The sequence below is a fragment of the Schistocerca gregaria genome, chromosome 2, assembly GCF_023897955.1.
Source record: "Schistocerca gregaria isolate iqSchGreg1 chromosome 2, iqSchGreg1.2, whole genome shotgun sequence".
Classification (NCBI taxonomy): Eukaryota; Metazoa; Arthropoda; class Insecta; order Orthoptera; family Acrididae; genus Schistocerca; species Schistocerca gregaria.
This window is the reverse complement of record NC_064921.1, coordinates 805,286,551-805,311,783: the sequence shown is the minus strand read 5'-3', so window position 1 is coordinate 805,311,783 and position 25,233 is coordinate 805,286,551. Positions and strand designations below refer to the sequence as shown.

Here is a 25,233-nt window from a genome sequence, read left to right as displayed (position 1 = left end):
CATCTTCCCTCCTCTCTCATTATCCACTTCTCACCCCCACCCTCTCGCAGCAGTGCTTATCAACACTGAGTAGTTAGATCGGGGGGGGGGGGGGGGGGAGTGTGATGTATCCAGCCCCTACTGTTTAGGTTACCCAGCATTAAAGACAGGTAGTGTGGGAATAGTTGTAACCTGTTTTATTGACCTGCACTGCAGCACTCCCTGTGTCAGGTAAACATTTTTCAAGCTCCTGACATTTATAGGCTGCTTTGCATGACGGCCTTTATCAATCTCCTTTGCAGGAGTTACATGGGCAGATAAGCATGACTGGTGGAAGATTAAGATAGAGGATAGGATGGACAAAGGGGTAGGAGGGGATGCAGGATTCAGGAGGAGGGGATGGACAGAGAGAGGTGGAGAGAAGGAGATGGATTGGGAGATGGGGCCAGGAGGAGATGGATAAGGAGAGAGAGGGGAAAGGGGAGATGGACAGAGGGAGAGGTGACAAGGAAGAGATGGACAGAGAGGCAAATGAAGGTGGGAGGACAGGGATATGGAAGGTGGAAGGAGATGGACAGATAGGGAAATAGGGACTGGATAGGGAGAGGGGCAAGAGGAGATGAGGAGATGAAAATAGAGATTGAGGGGCAGGAAGAAATGGACAGAGAGAGAGAGAGAGAGAGAGAGAGAGAGAGAGAGAGAGAGAGGGAAGGGCGGTAAAAATGGAGGGAGGGGTAAAAGGAGGGGACAGAGGGGGTGGACAAAGAGAGGGGGTGAGGAAGGTGTGTGTGTGTGTGTGTGTGTGTGTGTGTGTGTGTGTGTGTGTGTGTGAGTGAGTGAGTGAGTGAGTGAGTGAGAGAGAGAGAGAGAGAGAGAGAGAGAGAGAGAGAGAGATAGAGAGAGAGAGAGAGAGATAGAGGGTGGGGAGGAGACATGGGTGATGAGGTTGACTGAGAGACTGTTGCAGAGGAAGAGGATGACTGAAAGTCTGGGGGGGGGGGGCAGGTTGGGGGAGGTGGGGAAGGGGAAGGAAGAGGATGACACACAGAAGAATGGAGGGAGGAAGATGAGGTTGCAATATACACTATGTGATCAAAAGTATCCGGACACCTGGCTGAAATGACTTACAAGATCATGGCGCCCTCCATTGTTAATGCTCGAATTCATTGTGGAGTTGGCCCACACTTAGCCTTGATGACAGCTTCCACTCTTGCAGGCATACGTTCAACCAGGTTTCTTGGGGAATGGCAACCCATTCTTCATGGAGTGCTGCACAGAGGAGAGGTATCGATGTCAGTTGGTGAGGCCTGGCAGGAACTCAATGTTCCAAAACATCCCAAAGGTGTTCTATATTATTCAGGTCAGGACACTGTGCAGGCCAGTCCATTACAGGGATGCTATTCTCGTGTAACCACTCTGCTACAAGCTGTGCATTATGAACAGGTACTTGATTGATTTGAAAGACCCAGTTATCATCCCCGAATGGCTCTTCAACAGTGGGAAGCAAGAAGGTGCTCAAGACACTAATGTAGACCTGTACTGTAATAGTTCCATGCAAAACAAGAGGTGCAAGCACTCTCCATGAAAAACATGACCACACCATAACACCAACGCCTACAAATTTTACTGTTGGAACTACACACACTGGCAGATGATGTTCACTGGACATTTGCCATACCCACACCCTGCCATCAGACCACCACATTGAGTACCATGATTCATCACTCCACACAACATTTTCCTGCACTTCAATCCTCCAATGTTTATGTTCCTTACACCAAGCAAGGCATAGTTAGGCATTTACTGAGTGATGGGTGGCTTATGAGCAGCTGCTCGACCATGAAATCCAAGTTTTCTCACTTACCACCTAACTGTCATAGTACTTGCATTGGATCCTGATGCAGTTTGGAATTCCTGTGTGATGGTCTGGATAGATGTCTGCCTATTACACATTATGACCCTCTTCAACTGCTGGCAGTCTCTATCAGTCCAGAGATGAGGTTGGCCTGTACAGTTTTTTGCTATACGTGTCCCTTCACGTTTCCACTTCACTATCACATCAGAAAGAATGGACCTAGGCATGTTTAGGGGTTTGTAAATCTCCCATACAGACATATGACACAAGTGACACCCAATCACCTGACCACGTTCGAAGTCCATGAGTTCTGCGGAGCGCCTCACTCTGCTATCCCATGATGTCTAATGACTACTAAGGTCGTTGGTATGCCTACCTGGCAGTAGGTGGCAGCACAATGCACCTAATATGAAAAATGTATGTTTTTGGGGGTGTCCAGATACTTTTGATCACATAGTTTATATAACAAAGAAAACAATCAATATTTGACAAAATAATTTAATTGGATGTATAAAAAAATCTACTCATCAAGTGGCAGCAGAACACACACACACACACACACACACACACACACACACACACACACACACACACACACCAGAAAGTTATAATTATTCAAGCTTTCAGAGCCAGTGGCTCCAAAAGCTTGCCTAATTATAACTTTCTTCTTTGTGTGTGTTCTGCTACTGCTTGATGAGTAGATTTTTTATCAATCCAATTAAATTATTGATTTCAAGGAACCCTGAGTCTCCATCAGTGGGGAATGGTACTGCATAATGCTGGAGAAATTACAGCACGCAGTTAAGCAAAATATTTGGAAAAACTGAAACAAAGAGTGCAGCTGCACCATGGAAATATACATTCCAATTATGCAAAAGTTGTAATGCAGAAGTTATACTAACTCAAGTGTATAGTTCTAATATCTTCCAATGTGATTATAACACTTTTGGTTCCTTAAAAATGATTTCAGAGTCAAGGATTCCTGTCAAATGGAAATGTGCAGTAGGCTGTTAGGAACTTCTTCATGCAACAGGACATGGTGTTTTACGCAACAGTTATCTTTGGTCTGGTGTGTCAATAGGATGATTGCCTCAATGCTCATGGCAATTTTGCTTGACTTGCTTCCCAGTTCTGGACTGTATGGCCTTCAAATGGAAATTTTTTGATCACCCCTTATATATAAGTATGTCCAGGATCTCCTCCAAAATCCCTCAATTGACTTCAACCAATTGGCATACAAACTACAAATGTTATGAGTATCAGCACTGTGGGGTTTATAATCTCCTAGCTCCAATAGGAGTGCACATACAGACAAAAACATGTTTTTTCAATGACTGCCATACAGGTAGCCATGCACAACAGGCATGTTGTGTAGTACCACTCTGGTTTATTGACCTGTTTTGGAGGGCCTACATGTTGGAGAGAAGGGATGAAGGTGATATAAAAAGAGAGAGGGAGGAGGAGATGGACATATAGAGGTAGGAGGATTAGGTGTATGGAGAGATGGGTGGAGGAAGAGAGGGGGCAGGAGGAGATGTATAGATGTATATGTGTTGAACACACATGCAGGAGAAATTGTGGAGAAAAAGCTAGTAGTAAATAAATGTTTCTCAACTTTTTTAAATTTTAATTCAGCAGTGATTTTTCTTCTGTATAAATGTGGCTATTTATTATGTTTTCTATGTAGGAATGGGGTTGGGATCCAATGCTGGTGTTTGGAGCAGTTGTTGAACAGGATTATGGAAATGAAGCAGAGAGATTTCTTACTGCTGATCCAACACAGCAGTTCCTTTCAGGAAATTTTACCCATATTCCACTAATTACAGGAACCACTAAAGATGAATTCAGCTGGAAAGCTTTGCGTATGTTGACCTTCTTTCAATTATATATGTACAGTTAATCATTTTATAAATAGTGTTTCATGTATGTTCATTGTTCATAAGTTAAATAACTTTTTATAACTGTGAATCAACATGAACATGTGCTAAAAGAAGTCCATGATGACACAAAACACAGATACAGTGTGTACCTGTGCTATCCTGCTTCTATATGTCTACAATACTCTGTGTCAATGCACTCAAAACATACAGTGAGCAGCACTACACTTAAACAGCACCACTGGCTGCACTGCCTCTTCCATGCACACACATTAACTGTTCATTCGCTAGAGTACCCTCTATAGTATTAATAAATGAAATCCGATTATGAGCCTGCAATCTGCATTGTGTTTTTGCACTGTTGCACCACGTTTATTTTGGACAATTTTGATGCAATTTTTATCTCAAATGAATGTATTGTATGTACTAAGAAACATTAATATTGATCAATGACAGCAAAACATAGGGCTAATAGAATTACTATTTTAGAATTCAAACTGAAACATTTCTGTACAGTTTCATTACAGCAACAAGAAAGCAATTTAAAATAGTTCTCAAATAAAGAAAGTCATGTTCAAAATAAAGTTGTGGTATGGTTTCCTCCTAAATTATAAAAGAACTTTTATATTTCTTACTTCCTTCCTCCCTGGTTTTAATTTGTTTTACAAGTAATGTACAGTTCTTTTGTGATTGTGCTTTCATAATATTTCTTTTGATAATTATGTGTTAGTTTACTGTTCCAGTTGCTCTGCCAGTGGTTTTGTAGAGTATGGAGATGCAGCTGTAGACCTAAGGCCTCCATTCAGAATAATAACATGGGGGGAAAACAGGAAACGTGTTGCTGTTGTGGGGAGAACTCTCATTAGGCTTTCCATTGCTTATATGTAGTGTTCAGTATGAAGCTGTGAACTATGTTCATTCAGCTGAGCAAAAAACTCACCAGTAACAATAGGAAGAGGCATTGTATAACAACATAAAATACTTAAAGATAGAGCTCACATTTTCATGAACAGATGAAATATCTGATCATTTATAACAGTGAATGAAGCCAAAATCTTCTTCATAAATAGGACATTGTAGGGAGACAAAATTAAAATATTGTAATCCTTGTAATGAGCTTTGAATAGGCTCATTATCATATAAGAGCCACTACATGCTACAGTGTGTCAAAAATTGCTATAACCATCACATCAGCTCAAAACACAATAGAAAAGTGTAAAGATGCTATTTCATAATTAATTTTTAAGCACTTTACTTACTGTCCTTCTCTTTTCTTACTGGGCCTTGCATTGTTTACCACAATGGTCCCATAGTCTCTAGCCTCAGTTTCTTCCCCTCCAGTATTGTGAAGAGTGTTTTGCTCCACTTTTCACATGTATTTTTCAAGCAGTCTCTTCTTGTTTCTCATAACATCTCTTGTGATATTTTTGACATGCTGTAGACCACTTCATTGTTCATAATTTCAAAAATTTCTATTTTTGGAGATGGGTCAGGGATTTACATGTTTATAGACTCATAGCAAAAAGAAACTCATGAAAGCTATCAGAAAAGTATAACAACAATAGAAATTCGTGGACAGAACCAAACATAAAGTAAGTGAAAGTCAACCACTCATTGATAGCAGATTGACATGTGGAGCACAGCAACACATAACAGAAAACATCATTCACACTAGCTTTTGGCTACTAGCTCTTTTTCATGGCCACAGGAGTGTATGTTTGTTTGCCTGCATGTTAATGTTTGCAAATGTGTGTACTATTGCTGGAAAAAGAGCTAGTGCTTGAAAACTAGTGTGACTGCTGCTTTCTGTTATGCACTACTGTGCTCCAACCATTGAAACAGTATAGGTGAGTGGTTGCCTCACCCTTATTTTAAATATATCCAAAAATCAGAATACAAACGTGGAAGGAACACACACAGGTGCGCACATACATGCACACATTTACTTGTGAATAGGTCATTCAGTTTCCAAATGAACTCTGAGTCAATTTAACTCTCTCTTTATTTCTTCGGATGTCCATGTGCTTCTTATTTTCAGTTGTCCTAAATATACAAATTCATCGCCTGTTTCTGCAACTTCAATTCAGACCTAATATTTTCTTATCAAGAAACTTCTTGTACCTCATTTTTGTCTCACTGTAATTAATATTCAGCCTTAATGTCAAATTTGTTCAGTTCAGTTCCTCCATCCTTTGCTGAAGTTCTGATGGATTTGAAAAATAAAGGACATCTGCAAATAGATGGTCAATCAGAGACCATACATTTATTCATACTCCTTTATCTCAGTTTTATGATCTGAAGATGTCTTCAAAGTCTACAGAAAATAGTTTGGTTAAATGGAGTCTCACTACCTAACACATACCTCACTTTCAAACTTTTCACTCTACTGATGTAATCAAATTGAAGTTATAGCAAAAAGTTCAAGACAATTTCTGAGCAGAAAGCAAATATTTTTGCCCTTGTGGCTGAATTAAATTATGTAAAATTTGAAACAGATACGTTGAAGTGCCAGTTTTCTTTCTCCTGATAACGACACTCAAGAGGATGTCATTATCAGGAGAAAGAAAACTGGCATTTTACGGATCGGAGCGTGGAATGTCAGGTCCCTTAATCGGACAAGTAGGTTAGAAAATTTAAAAAGGGAAATGGATAGGTTAAAGTTAGATATAGTGGGAATTAGTTAAGTTCGGTGGAAGGAGGAATGAGACTTCTGGTCAGGTGACTACAGGGTTCTAAACACAAAATCAAATAGGGGTAATGCAGGAGCAGATTTAATAATGAATAGGAAAATAGGAATGCAGATAAGCTACTACAAACAGCATAGTGAACGCATTATTGTGGCCAAGATAGATACGAAGCCCACACCTACTACAGTAGTACAAGTTTATATGCCACCTAGCACTGCAGATGACGAAGAAATTGAAGAAATGTATGATGAAATAAAAGAAATTATTCAGATTGTGAAGGGAGACGAAAATTAAATAGTCACGGGTGACTGGAATTTGGCAGTAGGAAAAGGGAGAGAAGGAAATGTAGTAGGTGAATATGGATTGGGGGTAAGAAATGAAAGAGGAAGCCGTCTGGTAGAATTTTGCACAGAGCACAACTTAATCATAGTTAACACTTGGTTCACGAATCATGAAATAAGGTTGTATACATGGAAGGAGTCTGGAGATACTGAAAGGTTTCAGATAGATTATATAATGGTAAGACAGAGATTGAGGAACCAGGTTTTAAATTGTAAGACATTTCCAGGGGTAGATGTGGATTCTAACCACAATCTATTGGTTATGACCTGTAGATTAAAACTGAAGAAACTGCAAAAAGGTGGGAATTTAAGGAGATGGGACCTGGATAAACTGACTAAACCAGAGGTTTACAGAGTTTCAAGGACAGCATAAGGGAACAATTGACAGGAATGGGGGAAAGAAATACAGTAGAAGAAGAATGGGTAACTTTGAGGGATGAAGTAGTGAAGGCAGCAGAGGATCAAGTAGGTAAAAAGACGAGGGCTAGTAGAAATCCTTGGGTGACAGAAGAAATACTGAATTAAATTGATGAAAGGAGAAAATATAAAAATGCAGTAAATGAAGCAGGCAAAAAGGAATACAAATGTCTCAAAAATGAGATCGACAGGAAGTGCAAAATGGCTAAGCAGGGATGGCTAGAGGACAAATGTAAGGATGTAGAGGCTTATCTTACTAGGGGTAAGATAGATACAGCCTACAGGAAAATTAAAGAGACCTCTGGAGAAAAGAGAACCACTTGCATGAATATCAAGAGCTCAGATGGAAACCCAGTTCTAAGCAAAGAAGGGAAAACAGAAAGGTGGAAGGAGCATTCCAACATTTCTACGGAATCCAAACTGATCTTCCCCGAGGTCGGCTTCTACTAGTTTTTCCATTTGTCTTTAAAGAATTCATGTTAGTATTTTGCAGCCGTGACTTATTAAACTGATAGTTTGGTAATTTTCACATCTGTCAACACCTGCTTTCTTTGGGATCGGAATTATTATATTCTTCTTGAAGTTTGAGGGAATTTCGCCTGTCTCATACATCTTGCTCATCTGGCTCTCCGAAGGCTGTCAGTAGTTCTAATGGAATGCTGTCTACTCCCGGGGCCTTGTTTCAAGTCAGGTCTTTCAGTGCTCTGTCAAACTCTTCATGCAGTATTATATCTCCCATTTCATCTTCATCTACATCCTCTTCCATTTCCAAAATACTGACCTCAAGTACATTGCCACTTAAAGTAGTAAAGGAGTTTTGCTATTTGGGGAGCAAAATTACTGATGATGGTCGAAATAGAGAAGATATCAAATGTTGACTGGCAATGACAAGCAAAGCCTTTCTGAAGAAGAGAACTTTGATAACATCGAGTATAGATTTAAGTGTCAGGAAGTCATTTCTGAAAGTATTTGTATGGAGTGTAGCCATGTATGGAAGTGAAACATGGACGATTAATAGTTTGAACAAGAAGAGAATAGAAGCTTTTGAAATGTGGTGCTACAGAAGAAAGCTGAAGATTAGATGCGTAGATCACATAACTAATGAGGAAGTATTGAATAGGATTGGGGAGAAGAGGTGTTTGTGGCACAACTTGACTAGAAGAAGGGATCGGTTGGTAGGACATGTTCTGAGGCATCAAGGGATCACCAATTTAGTATTGGAGGGCAGCATGGAGGGTAAAAATCGTAGAGGGAGACCAAGAGATAAATACACTAAGCAGATTCAGAAGGATGTAGGTTGCAGTAAGTACTGGGAGATGATGAAGCCTGTACTGGATAGAGTAGCATGGAGAGCTGCATCAAACCAGTCTCAGGACTGAAGACCACAACAACAACAACTATAACTACAACAACAACAATGTTGAAGTGAAAAAAATATTTTTGAATCTGGGTAAAAGCAATACATACTGGCAAAAAGGGAAATAGGTCTTCAGCTTCATCTATGTTTCAGCTTACAGTACTCAATAAATCTGATTTGTTGCCTGAAGCATGAAGGGGGGAGCCTCATCCAGCTGTAGGTCACAGTAGGGTGCAGAAGACCTCTAGCAGAGAAACTTGGTGTAGTTCAGTACCGAATGAGAGTAGGAAGAAAAGGGTCTTGCTGCTAGATAGTAGCCATGGGTGAGGTGTAGGCCAGATGGTATGGGACAAATTAGGAACAGGGTACCAGGCCACAAGCACTGTGAAGCTAAGTGCTACTCTTAGTCACATGACAGAGAACACAGGAAATTTGTGTAAAAACTTTGATAAACAGGTTTAGGTTACCATAGTAAGAGGACCAGGAAGTGGTCTGGGCAGAGACAGATATTGCAGTACTAGGGGCGACAACTGTTTGGATTTCATTAACACATACAGTTAGTCCTTGCAAAGGTTGGTACCTAATAATGAAGACCAGTTTATCAACAGTATATTAGTGTATCAGTTTAGTGTTGTAGGATTGCCTTGCCAGATCCAATGATGTACATTATACCACATGTAACAAGCACTATTTTATGACTCCAAACCACACATATAGTTATATACATTCTTAATTCTCAGTGAGCGTGTGTAATGTTTCACATTCAGCCACAAACTGCTGGCAGAGAGCTTGCCAAAACAAAGATATTACTCACGACTTGATTGAGCGTCACCACCATTAGCCCCCCTCTCCCTTATAGTGTGGAGCACAAAACATAAATATTGGGGCATACATGTAAAGGAAACACCAAAGTGAGGAGGGAAAGGGTGTTTAAACGAAAACCATACCTTACATTACATTACATTAGTAACTGAAGTCTTCAAACTAGTGAGGGGAGTGGACGTTCCTGCCTGACCGGGCGAATCCTCGTAAAGCAGTTGAGGGATCCGGGGAGAAGACGGTGGGTTGTGAGGAGCCAGGGTAGCAGACATGAATGCCTGTTGCAGTACATAGGACTTTTAGCATTGATGGGTCAGTACCAACAGGCAAGGGGACATTCTGGAGAAGATGAATGTGGGTTAAGTTGTCATTGGGGGAGATGGCTTGTTCATAGAAGACACACACATTATCTGGCTGCATAACAAAAAAACACTTTAGAGCTGTCAATAAAATCTGTGTTGACATTCACTACCACTTCTGTATATGGGTTGACAGACTCTCCACATGAGTCATCATCAGCGACATCACACGTTCCGAGGCTGGCCCCTGATACGTCACTAAATCCTAACAGGGGAGAGGTGGGGGGCTGCCTGTAGGAGGGGGAGTTGTCACACGCATCACTCTGTAGGGGAATGACACATTAATCTGTAGCACTGTCACACGATTGGGAGTGGGTAATGTCACACGTGCGGGAATGGGCGTCTCATCTGCGGACCGTTGGTAGATGCCTCGTGCGAGGTGGGTGTAGCAGGGGGTGGGGGCTGACTAGGTGGGGTATTGAGCAGTTCTTGCAGAGACCACACTGGTTTGAAATGGCAGACAGATACTGTTTGAGGTGTGACATTAATGAGCACTTTGAACAGGTTGGTACACCGCAATATTACTCTGTGTGGGCACGAGTATGGAGGTCTGAGTGCCGGTCGGACGGTGTCTTTGCCCAGCATGACATGAGTGCATGAGACCAAGTCCTTATGCAGAAATACAGGAGGGACCAAGTGCAGTCGAGGAGGAGGCACACAAATGTTAGTGATTAGATCCTTAACATGCCCAACGAATGTCAAGTCACAGATTTGATCTGGAGGAAGTGAAGGCTGAACTAGCTCAGCTGGGAGTGTGAGGGGTTCTCCATACAGTACTTCTGCCAGGGATTCGCCAAGGTCCTCTTTGTATGCGGCCCGAATGCTTAACATTACCCATGGTAAGGCGTCAATCCACTCACATCTGTGGCACATCAGGGAAGCTTTGAGCATTTGGTGCCAGTGTTCGACAAGCCCATTGCTCTGGGGGTAGTATGCTGTAGTCCTAAATCATTTCACCCCACACAGTTCGCAAAGCTGTCGGAAGAGGGCAGACTCAAACTGGCGGCCCTGGTCAGTGGTGATAGAAACTGGGCAGCCAAAGTGTGAGATCCGCTTTAATAAAAGGGCTCGGGCCACTGCATTGGCTGTGATAGTAGTGAGAGGAATTACCTCTACTTAGCAGGTAAACCTGTCAGTGGTGGACAGTATGTAATGGACGGGATCACCAGTATGGGTATAGTGTTGTAGGATTGCTGGATCCATTGACGTACACTATACTACATGTAATAAACACTATTTTATTACTACGAAGCACACATACGCAGTCATATACATTATTGGTTCTTGGTGCTCGTGTGTACTGTTTGCGCAGCTACAAACTGATTGCAAAGAGCTTGCCAAAACAAAGATATTACATATGACTTGGTTGATAGTCACCACAAGTGCACTGAACAGCCACAACCTAATGCTGAAGTTAATTATTGTAACACAAAACACAATTCAGATTTACACAAAAATGTCACAGTTTGCAATCAGCATTGTTTTTTAATAATTTATCAAAGTAGCATATGCTCTGATAGTTCAATTAATTCAGTCCGTAATTATCACAATCATATCCAACAATCACTCATTTTGGCGACAATAACCTCCTACAACACTTGTTAATAACAATACAGTTCAGTTAAAATGTTCACTAATTTAGGTTACAGAAATAATGTTTAAGTCTATAAACATTAATATTAATGAGTTTTGTAGTTATTGGTGCAAATATTTTCCCATAAATGTAAACAAGGGATTCCACATTGCATTAGAATGTTAATATCCATGTATTATTTAAAAATTTCTAACCAGCAACTTTTTATATGAGCCAAAATCACATTAGTTCTTGTAGTTAATCCAAAACAGTATTAACCATCCTAGCCAATTTTCAAAACATAATTTAATTTACAAAACAATGTTTATCCTTATGTCTGCCTATAAGTAATTGGACATCACCCAATATCGGCAGTTTGTGGCTAGAAAGACAATGCGTAAGACCTATGTCAGGTGCATCCTACATCTACATCTACATCCATACTCCGCAAGCCACCTGATGGTGTGTGGTGGAGGGTACTGTGAGTACCTCTATTGGTTCTCCCTTCTATTCCAGTCTCATATTGTTCATGGAAGTCAAAGTTCAGAATCTAACAGTGGCTATGATGAAATGTGTAATGGAAAATGAAGGTGTCTATGAAACTGAACACTAATTATTTCTTCAAGTAATTAGTTTCTGATAATGTAAAGCAGATAACTGGAAATTCAGAATGTTTAGCTTTCTGTTGGTGTGGGTCATTACATAGTCTTCTACACCTACACCTACATCTACATCTATACTCTGCAACCACCATGAAGTGCATGGCAGAGGGTATGTCCCATTGTACCAGTTATTAGGGTTTCTTCCCATTCCATTCATGTAAGGAGAATGGGAAGAATGATTGTTTGAGTGCCTCTGTGCATGCAGTAATTATCCTAACCTTATGCTCATGATCCCTACATGAGCGATATGACATTGTGCTGTTATGCTGATTAGTTCACAAAGTTTTACATGTATCAGATTATATTGTTAACTTAAATTAGCAGTAACTTTTAATTAACATGATATACAGCCAAACTAAAGTTACTCCTGGAATCAACTTAGAAGAAAGGAATTTCTAATCAATAAATTTAAATGCAGGAAAGCTTAATTACATTTCTGGAATATCAGTAGATATGCCACATGATACTTATATAACAGTATTGAAACTATAGCAGAAAATTAGAGAAAGGAAAAAATAGTTATTAGCAGGGGCTGTAAATGTAACATATGGGTAAGAACCACCATACTATGTCACAAGCCGTGCAAACACAGAGTTGAGCTGGCTGCTGCTGACAAATGAAATCACACATAGTGCAATGCCTCTTGCTATTGGGAGATGGGGATATACTAGACATGGCCTACACATGAATAAGAGATGACTGAGCTTCTTGCAGAAAATGTTTGGGGGGGGGGGGGGGGGGGGGGGGGCACTATCGCACAAAGGAAGATCTTTGTGGTTACTGGCATCAAAGAGGTAACTTGTTTCCATTAGAATCAGGATTCAGGCATTCTGTTATGAAATAAGTTAGATTCACAGAGGAGCCTCATAAAAGGCTTACAAATGCACAGAAAAGTAAGATTGGCTTATACAGGGTGTTTCCAAAATGACCGGTATATTTGAAACGGCAATAAAAACTAAACGAGCAGCGATAGAAATACACCGTTTGTTTCTATATGCTTGGGACAACAGTACATTTTCAGGCGGACAAACTTTCAGAATTACAGTAGTTACAATTTTCAACAACAGATGGCACTGCAAGTGATGTGAAAGATATAGAAGACAACGCAGTCTGTGGGTGCGCCATTCTGTACATCATCTTTCTACTGTAAGCGTGTGCTGTTCACAACGTGCAAGTGTGCTGTGGACAACATGGTTTATTCCTTAGAACAGAGGATTTTTATGGTGTTGGAATTCCACCGCTTAGAACACAGTGTTGTTGCAACAAGACGAAGTTTTCAACGGAGGTTTAATGTAACCAAAGGACCGAAAAGCGATACAATAAAGGATCTGTTTGAAAAATTTCAACGGACTGAGAACATGACGGATGAACGTGCTGGAAAGGTAGGGCGACCGCGTACGGCAACCACAGAGGGCAACGCACAGCTAGTGCAGCAGGTGATCCAACAGCGGCCTCGGGTTTCCATTCACCGTGTTGCAGCTGCGGTCCAAATGATGCCAACGTCCATGTATCGTCTCATGCGCCAGAGTTTACACCTCTATCCATACAAAATTCAAACACGGCAACCCCTCAGTGCCACTACCATTGCTGCACAAGAGACTTCGCTAACAATATAGTGCACAGGATTGATGACGGCGATATGCATGTGGGCAGCATTTGGTTTACTAACAAAGCTTATTTTTACCTGGATGGCTTCGTCAATAAACAGAACTGGCGCATATGGGGAACCAAAAAGCCCCATGTTGCAGTCCCATCATCCCTGCATCCTCAAAAAGTACTGGTCTGGGCCGCCATTTCTTCCAAAGGAATCATTGGCCCAATTTTCAGATCCGAAACGATTACTGCATCACGCTATCTGGACATTCTTCGTGAATTTGTGGTGGTACAAACTGCCTTAGACAACACTGCGAACACCTCGTGGTTTATGCAAGATGGTGCCTGGCCACATCGCATGGCCGACGTCTTTAATTTCCTGAATGAATATTTCTATGATTGTGTGATTGCTTTGGGCTATCCGAAACATACAGGAGGTGACGTGGATTGGCCTCCCTATTCGCCAGACATGAACCCCTGTGACTTCTTTCTATGGGGACACTTGAAAGATCAGGTGTACCGCCAGAATCCAGAAACAATTGAACAGCTGAAGCAGTACATCTCATCTGCATGTGAAGCCATTCCGCCAGACATGTTGTCAAAGGTTTCGGGTAATTTCATTAAGAGACTATGCCATATTATTGCTACGCATGGTGGATATGTGGAAAATATCATACTATAGATTTTCCCAGACCGCAGCGCCATCTGTTGTTGACAATTGTAACTACTGTAATTTCAAAAGTTTGTCTGCCTGAAAATGTACTGTTGTCCCAAGCATATTGCAACAAACGGTGTATTTCTCTCGCTGCTCATTTAGTTTGTATTGCCGTTTCAAATATACCGGTCATTTTTGAAACACCCTGTATAATCAGAATGTTAGGTGACTGAGTAACAAGGTATAAGAGCTTCCTATCTGTTTGCAAATTTAGAAAGCTCTGAAAAGATAAACATTCTCTGCTTATCTGAGTATCACATGAGCATAGGGTTAGAAAATTAAATATAAAAGCTTATACTCTAGCTTCTTATTCATGCAAAACTAATATGGGAAAAGGAAGAATTATTATACATATTAAGACAGAACACAAGTTTGAAAATACTGAGACAAGTAAATTTTGTGGAGATAAGCACACAGAGGTGTGTGCTTGTGAATTAACACTGAAAAATAGCTCACTTTCAATTGTACAATATATAGGTACCCTACATAGAAATTTTGAACTGTTATGAGGAATATGGATTACCTACAGTGCTATCTACTGGACAGCAGTTAGCAGTTAATACTCCATCATGTTTTCAGTATACTACCTTTGTCAGAAAATTTCCAGGATACATTTTTTAAAAAGTAGAATATTAAACCTACCAAGTAACAAAACTAGCTGCTGTTGAAATAGTCCACTTGGTTGTTGTTGTTCTGGTCTTCAGTCCTGAGACTGGTTTGATGCAGCTCTCCATGCTACTCTATCCTGTGCAATCTTCTTCATCTCCCAGAACCCACTGCAACCCACATCCTTCTGAATCTGCTTAGTGTAGTCATCTCTTGGTCTCCCTCTATGATTTTTACCCTCTACACTGCCCTCCAATACTAAATTGGTGATCCCTTGATGCCTTAGAACATGTCCTACCGACCGATCCCTTCTTCTTGTCAAGTTGTGCCACAAACTTCTCTTCTCCCCAATCCTATGCAATACTTCCTCATTAGTTATGTGATCTACCCATCTAATCTTCAGCATTCTTCTGTAGCACCACATTTCGAAAGCTTCTATTCTCTTCTTGTCCAAACTATTTATCATCCATGTTTCACTTCCATACACGGCTACACTCCATACAAATACTTTCAGAAATGACTTCCTGACACTTAAATCTGTACTCGATGTTAACAAATTTCTCTTCTTCAGAAAGCTTTCCTTGCCATTGCCCATCTACATTTTATATCCTCTCTAATTCGACCATCATCAGTTATTTTGCTCCCCAAATAGCAAAACTCCTTTACTACTTTAAGTGTCTCATTTCCTAATCTAATTCCTCAGCATCACCCGACTTAATTCGACTACATTCCATTATCCTCGTTTTGCTTTTGTTGATGTTCATCTTATATCCTCCTTTCAAGACACTATCCATTCCATTCAACTGCGCTTCCAAGTCCTTTGCTGTCTCTGACAGAATGACAATGTCATCGGTGAACGTCAAAGTTTTTATTTCTTCTCCATGGATTTTAATACCTACTCCAAATTTTTCTTTTGTTTCCTTCACTGCTTGCTCAATATACAGATTGAATAACATCGGGAACAGGCTACAACCCTGTCTCACTCCCTTCCCAACCACTACTGTCCTTTCATGCCCCTCGACTCTTATAACTGCCATTTGATTTCTGTACAAATTGTAAATAGCCTTTTGCCCACTGTATTTTACCCCTGCCACCTTCAGAATTTGAAAGAGCGTATTTGAGTCAACATTGTCAAAAGCTTTCTCTAAGTCTACAAATGCTAGAAGCGTATGTTTGCCAATCCTTAATGTAGCTTCTAAGATAAGTCGTAGGGTCAGTATTGCCTCACGTGTTCCAACATTTCTACAGAATCCAAACTGATCTTCCCCGAGGTCGGCTTCTACTAGTTTTTCCATTCGTCTGGAAAGAATTTGCGTTAGTATTTTGCAGCTGTGACTTGGCTATCTATACACAATTGCCAATATTTCTGGAGGTCTTGGAAGCAAGCAGGGAAGCTTTCAAATGTGATGCTTGTAAGCTCATCTGTTGCAGTCCATTAGATGTCTGCAATATCTTGATGAAGCTTTCCTTTCAGTCTTTTTTTCACTCATGAAAACGAGAAAACATTGCAAGGTGAGAGGTTGGGTGGATATAGTGAATGTGGGATGGCAATAACAGAGTGTCTGGTCTGATAGTAACAGATAAAGCAGTATGTGGTCTTGCACTGTCATGCAGTGAGAACCAGTCCTAAGAATGCCACAAGTCAGGGCAGTGATGTCAAATTGCTTGTTGCAAATGTTTCAAGACTTCAGTGTAAAGAGTTTGGTTCGCTATTTGACCTGGAGCATTGTACACATGGTGAACTAATCCTTTACTATAAAAGAGTGTGATCAACATTATCTTTGTTCTTGAACATTGTCATTTGACTTTTCCCAAGGCTGTTGATACTGGACTCTGCCATTCAGCACTTTGACGCTTCATATGAGAGTCATACTGGTAGCACCAACTTTCATCCTCAGCAATAATCTTTAATAGAAATGTGAGCTCACATCTGGGCTATACAGTAGTTCAGCAGAAATTCTTCATCTTTCCTCTTTCTGTTTATATATTAGTGTGAGGGCCAAGTTTTGCATTAAATTTCCGTTTCCCTAAATCTTCACATAAAATCTTATGACAAACACCATTATTCAAATTAAGTTCTTCTGATACTGTACACAAAGTCACATGACAGTCTTATTGGAATAACTGCATTACATGCTCCTTGTTTGCATTGGCATGTGCTGTAGGTGAACTACCAGCTCTACAGTCATCTTGCACTGAATCTCTGGCTTCGCGAAATCTTTTGTGACACTCAGAAACATGACTTCTTGAAAGTGTCTCGCCTGCATGTGCTTTCTTAATCATTGTCCATGTTTAGAGGTGTTTTTTGAAGCTTAATGCAGAACTTAATGTTTACTCTTTGCTAACAATCAGCACCTGTTGCGTCACCATAACTAATGTGCCAAGAACCCAAACAGTATGTTGCTAAGCACAGACCCGCCACCTAGTGAATTGATGTGGAAACATGACCAAGGTCATTAGAAGGACACACAGATACCAGGTGACATAAAAATAGCGTTTGTTCCTTTTAGTATTGCAGACAAATATTCTTGCTGGTCATGATGCACAGTTAGGATAAATGAGATAGAGCCTTACAGTATAGATACCCCTCAGTGGAATTACTGATTTTAGGACAAACATTTTTAAGAATGAAAGATACAGGATGGAATAATGGGAATATGTTGAAAAGGACAGACTGCTACTCACCATATAGAGAAGATGTTAAGTCACTGACAGGCACAATAAAAAGACTGCTAAAAATCTGAGCTTTCAGATAAAAGGCCTTCTTCTAAAGTAGGCAACATGCACACATTCTTACAAGCACAACTCACACACTCATGACCACTGTCTCTGGCCACTGAGGCCAGACCGTAATCAACTGCAATGTGTATGTGTTCTCTACTTTAGAAGAAGGCTTTATGACTAAAAGCTCAATGTTTAGCAGTCTTTTCATTGTGCTTGTCTTTGACTCAATATCCTCTCTATAAGGTGAGTATCACTCTGTCCTTTACACAATATTGACAATATTATGAAAAGTATATATTACTACCCACCACATAGTGGAGATGCTGAGTCACAGATAGGGACAACAAAATACTGTCAACCAAATAAGCTTTTGGCCAAAAAGGACTTATCAGAATTGGACAACACACACACACACACACACACACACACACACACACACACACACACACACACACACACACACACACCTCAAACACAAGTGACCACAGTCTATGGCTGCGGAGGCTAGATTGTGAGTAGTGCAACATGATAAGAGTTGCGTGTGAGTTGTATTTGCATGAGTGTGGAGTGTGTGCATGTGTATGTTGTCTGATTCTCAGATTTTGATGAAAGCTCTTTTAGGCTTACTTGTTTGACAGTGTTTTTGTTGTACCTATCTGCGGTTCAGCATCTGCACTATATGGTGAGTAGTACTCTATCCTTTTCATAATATTGTCCTCATTCCATCCTGGATTTTCCAGTATTCAACTTTTTTTAAGAATAGTTTACAAGAGATGATCTGAGATTATATCTATAATGAACCAAATGCTCACATAATATCTAATCTAGTCTACAATAAATTCATATCATTATTTGAAAATAGCTTTCAACATCAACTAATCAGAAAGGACATTAAGCAGAGAGGTAAAAATCCATGTATCACTAGAGGGGTTAAAATATTTTGTGAAAGGGAAAGGGTATTGCATTTGTTGGCAAGAACAAGTAAAGTTCCAGCAGTTGTTGCTAACCACAAAAACTACTCAAAATTAATAACAGATGTTATTAAACATCAATGAACATGCACATTATGTGAGGAATCAGTGATTCCAACAACAAACTTAATGCTATATGGAAGGTACTGAAATAGGAGAAAGGAAAATCAGTCAATGAACAGCATAACATCACTATTGAATTAAATGGAAGCACTACAAATGATGAGTCACAGGTAGCAAATACTCATTTCTTAAATTCAGTAAAAAAAAATACAGCAAAAAGTATAACAGCACTATTTTGAAAAAGCAACTCTCATAAAATTCCAACACATGAAAGTATTACCAACTTCTCCCATTGAAATTAAGAAAATTATATATTCTCTCAAAAGTAAAAGCTCATCTGGAGTTGATGGAGTTTCCAATCAAGTATTAAATATTTTTCCCATATAATGATAATAATAATATTTTATTCAGCATCGAATGATCCACTGCTTATGTATAAAAACAGTTTACAATTCTTGATACATAGCACAATAATATATTCTTCTGAATACATATTTGTTTAACAAAATGATTAAATTACAAATAAAATGGTGCTTAACACTATTTACATATTTTTTTGAAGCACTCCTTATTCTGCTTGTAAGTATGGCATTCTTCCAACATGTAAAATGGATTTTGTAATAGGAATTTCTTTTGCTGAAATTTAAGTTTCATTGTGAGTAATGTAATAACTTTACTGTGTAGTGCATTGGCTAACTTTAAACCTGCGTATTGTGGACCATTTTCCTAGAGTGCTCTTCTGTGGCTGTTAATGTAAAATTTGTCTTTATTTCTGGTATTGTACTGATACAAATCAGAACAAATGTTGAGCTTCAGTCTTTTAACAAGTAATATGGCTTTTAGAATGTACATGTTTACTATGGTTCGTACACCAGATTTTGGAAACAAACCATGGCATGATTCCTTATATTTTGCTCCACAGATGATTCTTATAGCTATTTTTTGAAGTAGCAATAGCTTATTTATATTTGCTTTGGTTGTTGCTCCCCAAATTTCTATTCTGTAATTCAGGTGAGAGAAAAATAGCATTTGGTATGCAGTCTTTAGGACTACAATATCTTTGCAGAACTTGCTAATCATATTAATGGAGAATATATTCTTAGACAACTTACGTGCTAGAGTGTCAACATGTGTGTCCCATTTTAGATTGTGCTTTGAATTGTTAAACCAAGGAATTTTACACTAAACTCTGTTTTTACTAACTCATTGCTTATGTATAGTTTAATTTCATCATTAAAACTACTGCTGGCAACTCCATAATACATGTTTTACTACTGCTTACATTTAAGTGGCTCTCATTAAATTACTTAACAATTTCATTTGTCACATTATTACAGTGAGTCTCTAGTTCATTAAACGATTCCTTTTCACACACAATGGATGTATCAACTCTAAGTGCAATATCTTACTTCATTTATATAAATCAAAAACAGAAGAGGACCCAATACTGAGCCCTGGGGCACTCCATATTTTATATTAGTGATTTTTGGGTTTGTGAACACCACTTTCAGTTTTAAGCAGTACTAACTATTTGATGCCAATGTTCCATAGATTTTCTAATAGGATTGTGGCGTTCACATAATCAAAAGTTTTCTCAAGGTCAAGGTACATACCAGCACATGTTGGTTGTTTTCGATGCACTTATTATCTCTTAATTAACTGAGCAGCTACTGTGCTTGTTGATTTACATTTCAATAAACCATTTTTATTTTCAAATATTAGCTTGTTTTCTGGAGAAAGTTTATAATTCTGCCGTATATGACTTTTTCAACTATTCTTAAAAAGACAGGAAGTATTGAGATTGGTCTGTAGTTTTGAATTTTTAGTTTGTCTCCTTTTTGAAAGATTGGCATTACCAGAAATATTTTTAGTCTGGCTGGGAAGGTGCCTGATTCTATTATATTATTTACTGCTACAGACAGTGGAACAGAAACATTTTGTCTGCAAACTTTTAATGCATTAATAGTGAGGCCATCATGCCCTGTGGAACTGGAAGATTTTAGAGAGCTAATGATGTTAACTATTTCTTTACAGTTTGTGGGGGTTAGATATATTCTATGCTCAGATGGATGACTTTAAAAATATACTATGTTTGTCATCGTTATTTCCTCTACTGAAGAAAAATATGCATTGACTATGTTAGCAATTTCAAGTTGATCTTTTACTACCATCCAACTGTGATCAGTAATAAAGTCCATAAAGCATTTGGTTCCTGTTGTGGGATCCTGTAGTCATGTCCTAGTTCATGAACCACGAGCAATGTATGAATGGCCAAGTAAGTGGTCCCGACAGTCAGGATACCAGTTACTTTGGAATAAGGCTGGGCATCTTGGACATATTCTGAGTCGTGGTCACCATTGTGATCATACGTCAAAGACTACCAAATCCACCAGTTAGTCCCTCAACCGTTAGGGGTAAAACTCAATGGGACTCGGGGCAAGTAAGGCTAGCAGCCTGCTTCCCCGATACTTTAAATATGATGCTGGCAACAATCATAGCAAAATGCCTCGGACCTTTGGAGGTGATGGAGTCCCACCTCTAACTGACAAAACAGGGACTCCTAAGATACGACTTGGCAAACAAATGGTAATGAGATGGGGAGCTATTAATTTCAATGGGGGCTACTCTGGGAAGAAGGTAGAGCTGGCAGAGGCTGCAAGTAAGATGGGGCTGGAGGTTTTAGCTGTTAGTGACATTCGGGTAAGGAGTGAGAAAGAAGAGGAAGTGGGAGAATACAAGGTCTACCTGTCAGGAGTCAAAGCAGAAATAGCACAATGGGGTGTAGGGCTATACATCAGGAAAGAAATGGAACCCAGCGTAGTTGCAGTAAGATATGTAAACGAACGACTGATGTGGATAGATTTGACAGTGTCTAGCAAGAAAATTAGGATTGTGTCAGTATATTCGCATTGTGAAGGGACAGATCAAGATAAGATGGATAGTTTTTATGAGGCACTCAGTGAGGTAGTTGTTAGAGTAAAGGACAAGGACAGTCTTCTACTCATGGGTGATTTTAATGCCAGGATTGGAAATTGAACAGAAGGGTATTAAAAGGTTATGGGTAAATTTGGAGAGGATATGGAGGCCAATAGGAACGGGAAACAACACGGATTTCTGTGCCAGTATGGGCTTAGTAATCACAAACTCCTTTTTTAAACATAAGAACATTCACCGGTATACTTGGGGAGGCAGGGGAACCAGATCTGTCAGTGACTATACAATAACAGATCAGGAATTCAGGAAGGCTGTGAGGGACACACGTGTATTCAAGGGATTCTTTGATGACACTGATCATTATTTAATCTGCATTGAAATTGGGATTGTGAGGCCGAAAGTGCAAGAGGTGAGGTCCATATGTAGGAGGATAAAAGTGGAGAAACTTTAGGATAAGGAAATCAGGCACAAGTACATAACAGCGATCTCAGAAAGGTACCAATTAGTTGAATGTAGTCAATTACAGTCACTGGAACAGGAATGGACAAGGTACAGGGACACAGTGCTAGAAGTGGCTAAAGAATGTCTTGGAACAGTAGTGTGTAAAAGTAGGATGAAGCAAACAGCTTGGTGGAATGACACAGTCAAGGCAGCCTGTAAAAGGAAAAAGAAGGCGTATCAAAAATGGCTATATACTAGAACTCAGGTAGACAGAGAAAGTTATGCTGAAGAAAGAAACAAAGCCAAACAGATAATTGCAGCATCCAAGAAGAAATCTTGGGAAGACTTTGGAAACAGGTTGGAGACTATGGGTCAAGCTGCTGGAAAACCATTCTGGAGTGTAATTAGCAATCTTCGAAAGGGAGGTAAGAAGGAAATGACAAGTATTTAGGACAGGTCAGGAAAACTGCTGGTGAATCCTGTGGATGCCTTGGGCAGATGGAGGGAATATTTTGAAGAGTTGCTCAATGTAGGTGAAAATATGATCAGCAATGTTTCAGATTTCGAGGTAGAATGGGATAGGAATGATGATGGAAATAGGATCACACTTGAGGAAGTGGAGAAAATGGTCAATAGATTGCTGTGCAATAAAGCAGCTGGGGTGGATGAAATTAAGTTGGAACTCATCAAATACAGAGGAACGTCAGGTCTTAAATGGCTACACAGGATAATCGAAATGGCCTGGGAGTCAGGACAGGTTCCTTCAGACTGGACAAAAGCAGTAATCGCACCAATCTTTAAACATGGAAACGGAAAAGATTGTAACAACTACAGAGGTATCTCTTTAATCAGCGTTGTGGGTAAAATCTTCTCAGGTATTGTTGAAAGGAAAGTGCGAGTATTAGTTGAGGACCAATTGGATGAAAATCAGTGTGGGTTTAGGCTTCTTAGAGGTTGTCAGGACCAAATCTTTAGCTTACGGCAAATAATGAAGTGTTATGAGTGGAACAGGGAACTGTATCTATGCTTTATAGATCTAGAAAAGGCATATGACCGGGTTCCTAGGAGGAAGTTATTGTCTGTTCTATGAGATTATGGAATAGGAGGCAAACTTTTGCAAGCAATTAAAGGTCTTTACATGGATAGTCAGGCAGCAGTTAGAGTTGATGGTAAATTGAGTTCATGGTTCAGAGAACTTTCAGGGGTAAGACAAGGCTGTCTCCACTGTTGTTCATATTATTTATGGATCATATGTTGAAAACAATAGACTGGCTGGATGAGATCAAGATATGTGAACACAAAATAAGCAGTCTTGCCTATGCGGATGACTTAGTTGTGATGGCAGATTTGATTGAAAGGTTGCAAAGTAATATTTCAGAGCTAGATCAGAAATGTAAGGACTATGCTCTGAAGATTAGCACCTCCAAAATGAAAGTAATGTCAGTGGGAAAGAAATATAAATGGATTGAGTGCCACATAGGAGGAACAAAGTTAGAACAGGTGGACAGTTTCAAGTACATAGGATGCAAATTCTCACAGGACGGCAACATAGTGAAAGAACTGGAAGCGAGGTGAAGCAAAGCTAATGCACTGAGCACTCAGCTACGATCTACTCTCTTCTGCAAGAAGGAAATCAGTACCAAGACTAAGTTATCTGTGCACCATTCAATCTTTCAACCAACTTTGTTGTATGGGAGCGAAAGCTGGGTGGATTCAGGTTACCTTATCAACAAGGTTGAGGTTACGGATATGAAAGTAGCTAGGATGATTGCAGGTACTAGTAGATGGGAACAATGGCAGGAGGGTGTCCACAATGAGGAAATGAAGGAAAAATTGGGAATGAACTCTATAGATGAAGCAGTCAGGATGAACAGGCTTAGATGGTGGGGTCATGTTACACGCATGGGAGAAGCAAGGTTACACAAGAGACTCATGGGTTCAGCAGTAGAGGGTAGGAGGAGTCAGGGCAGACCAAGGAGAAGGTACCTGGATTTTGAAGTAATAGGTTTAACATCAGAAGAGGCGCCAATGTTAGCACTGAATAGGGGATCATGGAGGAATTTTATAAGGGGGCTATGCTCCAGACTGCATGCTGAAAGGCACAATCAGTCTTAAATGATGGTGATGATGAAGCATTTGTCTCTGCCTGCTCTTAAACTGTTTATCACTCCCCAGACACCAGTAGTAACACTATGTGAAGCCAGAAGCTTGTTTGCAAGATAGTTGCTCCTGGTCTGTATTAATAAATCTATATAGTATTCTCAACAAGTTTTCAAGCCCTCCTTTAGCTTGAGATTTTGTCTATTGTTCAACATTGTGCTATGGAATAATTTTAATTTTTCCCTTGCTTCAATGACTTTTGTTTATATTTTTTTAGTTTGTTTAACTTTTGTGGCTACAACTGGGCATGTGGTATCAAAACAGTAGTAGAAGTCAGCAGCAAATCTTTCATAGGAAAAGCTACCATTCTCAACTCATGGTATATGTGCTAACATGCAGTCCATTGATATTATGTTGTTGTTGTTGTTGTTGTGGTATTCAGTCCTGAGACTGGTATGATGCAGCTCTCCATGCTACTCTATCCTGTGCAAGGTTCTTCATCTCCCAGTACCTACTGCAGCCTACATCCTTCTGAATCTGCTTAGTGTATTCATCTCTTGGTCTCCCTCTACAATTTTTACCATCCACCCTGCCCTCCAGTGCTAAATTGGTGATCCCTTGAAGCCTCAGAACATGTCCTACCAACCGATCCCTTCTTCTGGTCAAGTTGTGCCACAAACTCCTCTTCTCCCCAATTCTATTCAATACCTCCTCATTACTTATGTGATCAACCCACCTTTTGTAGCACCCACATTCTGTAGCACCACACTTCAAAAGCTTCTATTCTCTTCTTGTCTAAACTATTTATCGTCCATGTTTCACTTCCATACATGGCTACACTCCATACAAATACTTTCAGAAACGTCTTCCTGACACTTAAATCAATACTCGATGTTTACAAATTTCTCTTCTTCAGAAATGCTTTCCTTGCCATTGGCAGTCCACATTTTATATCCTCTCTACTTTGACCAGCATCAGTTATTTTGCTCCCCAAATAGCAAAACTCCTTTACTACTTTAAGTGTCTCATTTCCTAATCTAATTCCCTCAGCATCATCCGACTTAATTCGACTACATTCCACTATCCTCATTTTGCTTCTGTTGATGTTTATTTTATATCCTCCTTTCAAGACACTGTCCATCCCATTCAACTGCTCTTCC

General features: G+C 39.8%; 1 protein-coding gene across 1 annotated transcript in view; it reads left to right on the top strand.

Annotated features, from left to right (window-relative positions):
• Nucleotides 1-25,233, top strand: part of LOC126335084 (esterase E4-like) — a 166,700-nt gene that overhangs the window by 75,808 nt on the left and 65,659 nt on the right. Inside the window, exon 6 of the mRNA XM_049997979.1 lies at nt 3,522-3,696. Coding sequence (XP_049853936.1) covers nt 3,522-3,696 — 175 coding nt within the window. The remainder of the gene's footprint in view (nt 1-3,521; nt 3,697-25,233) is intronic.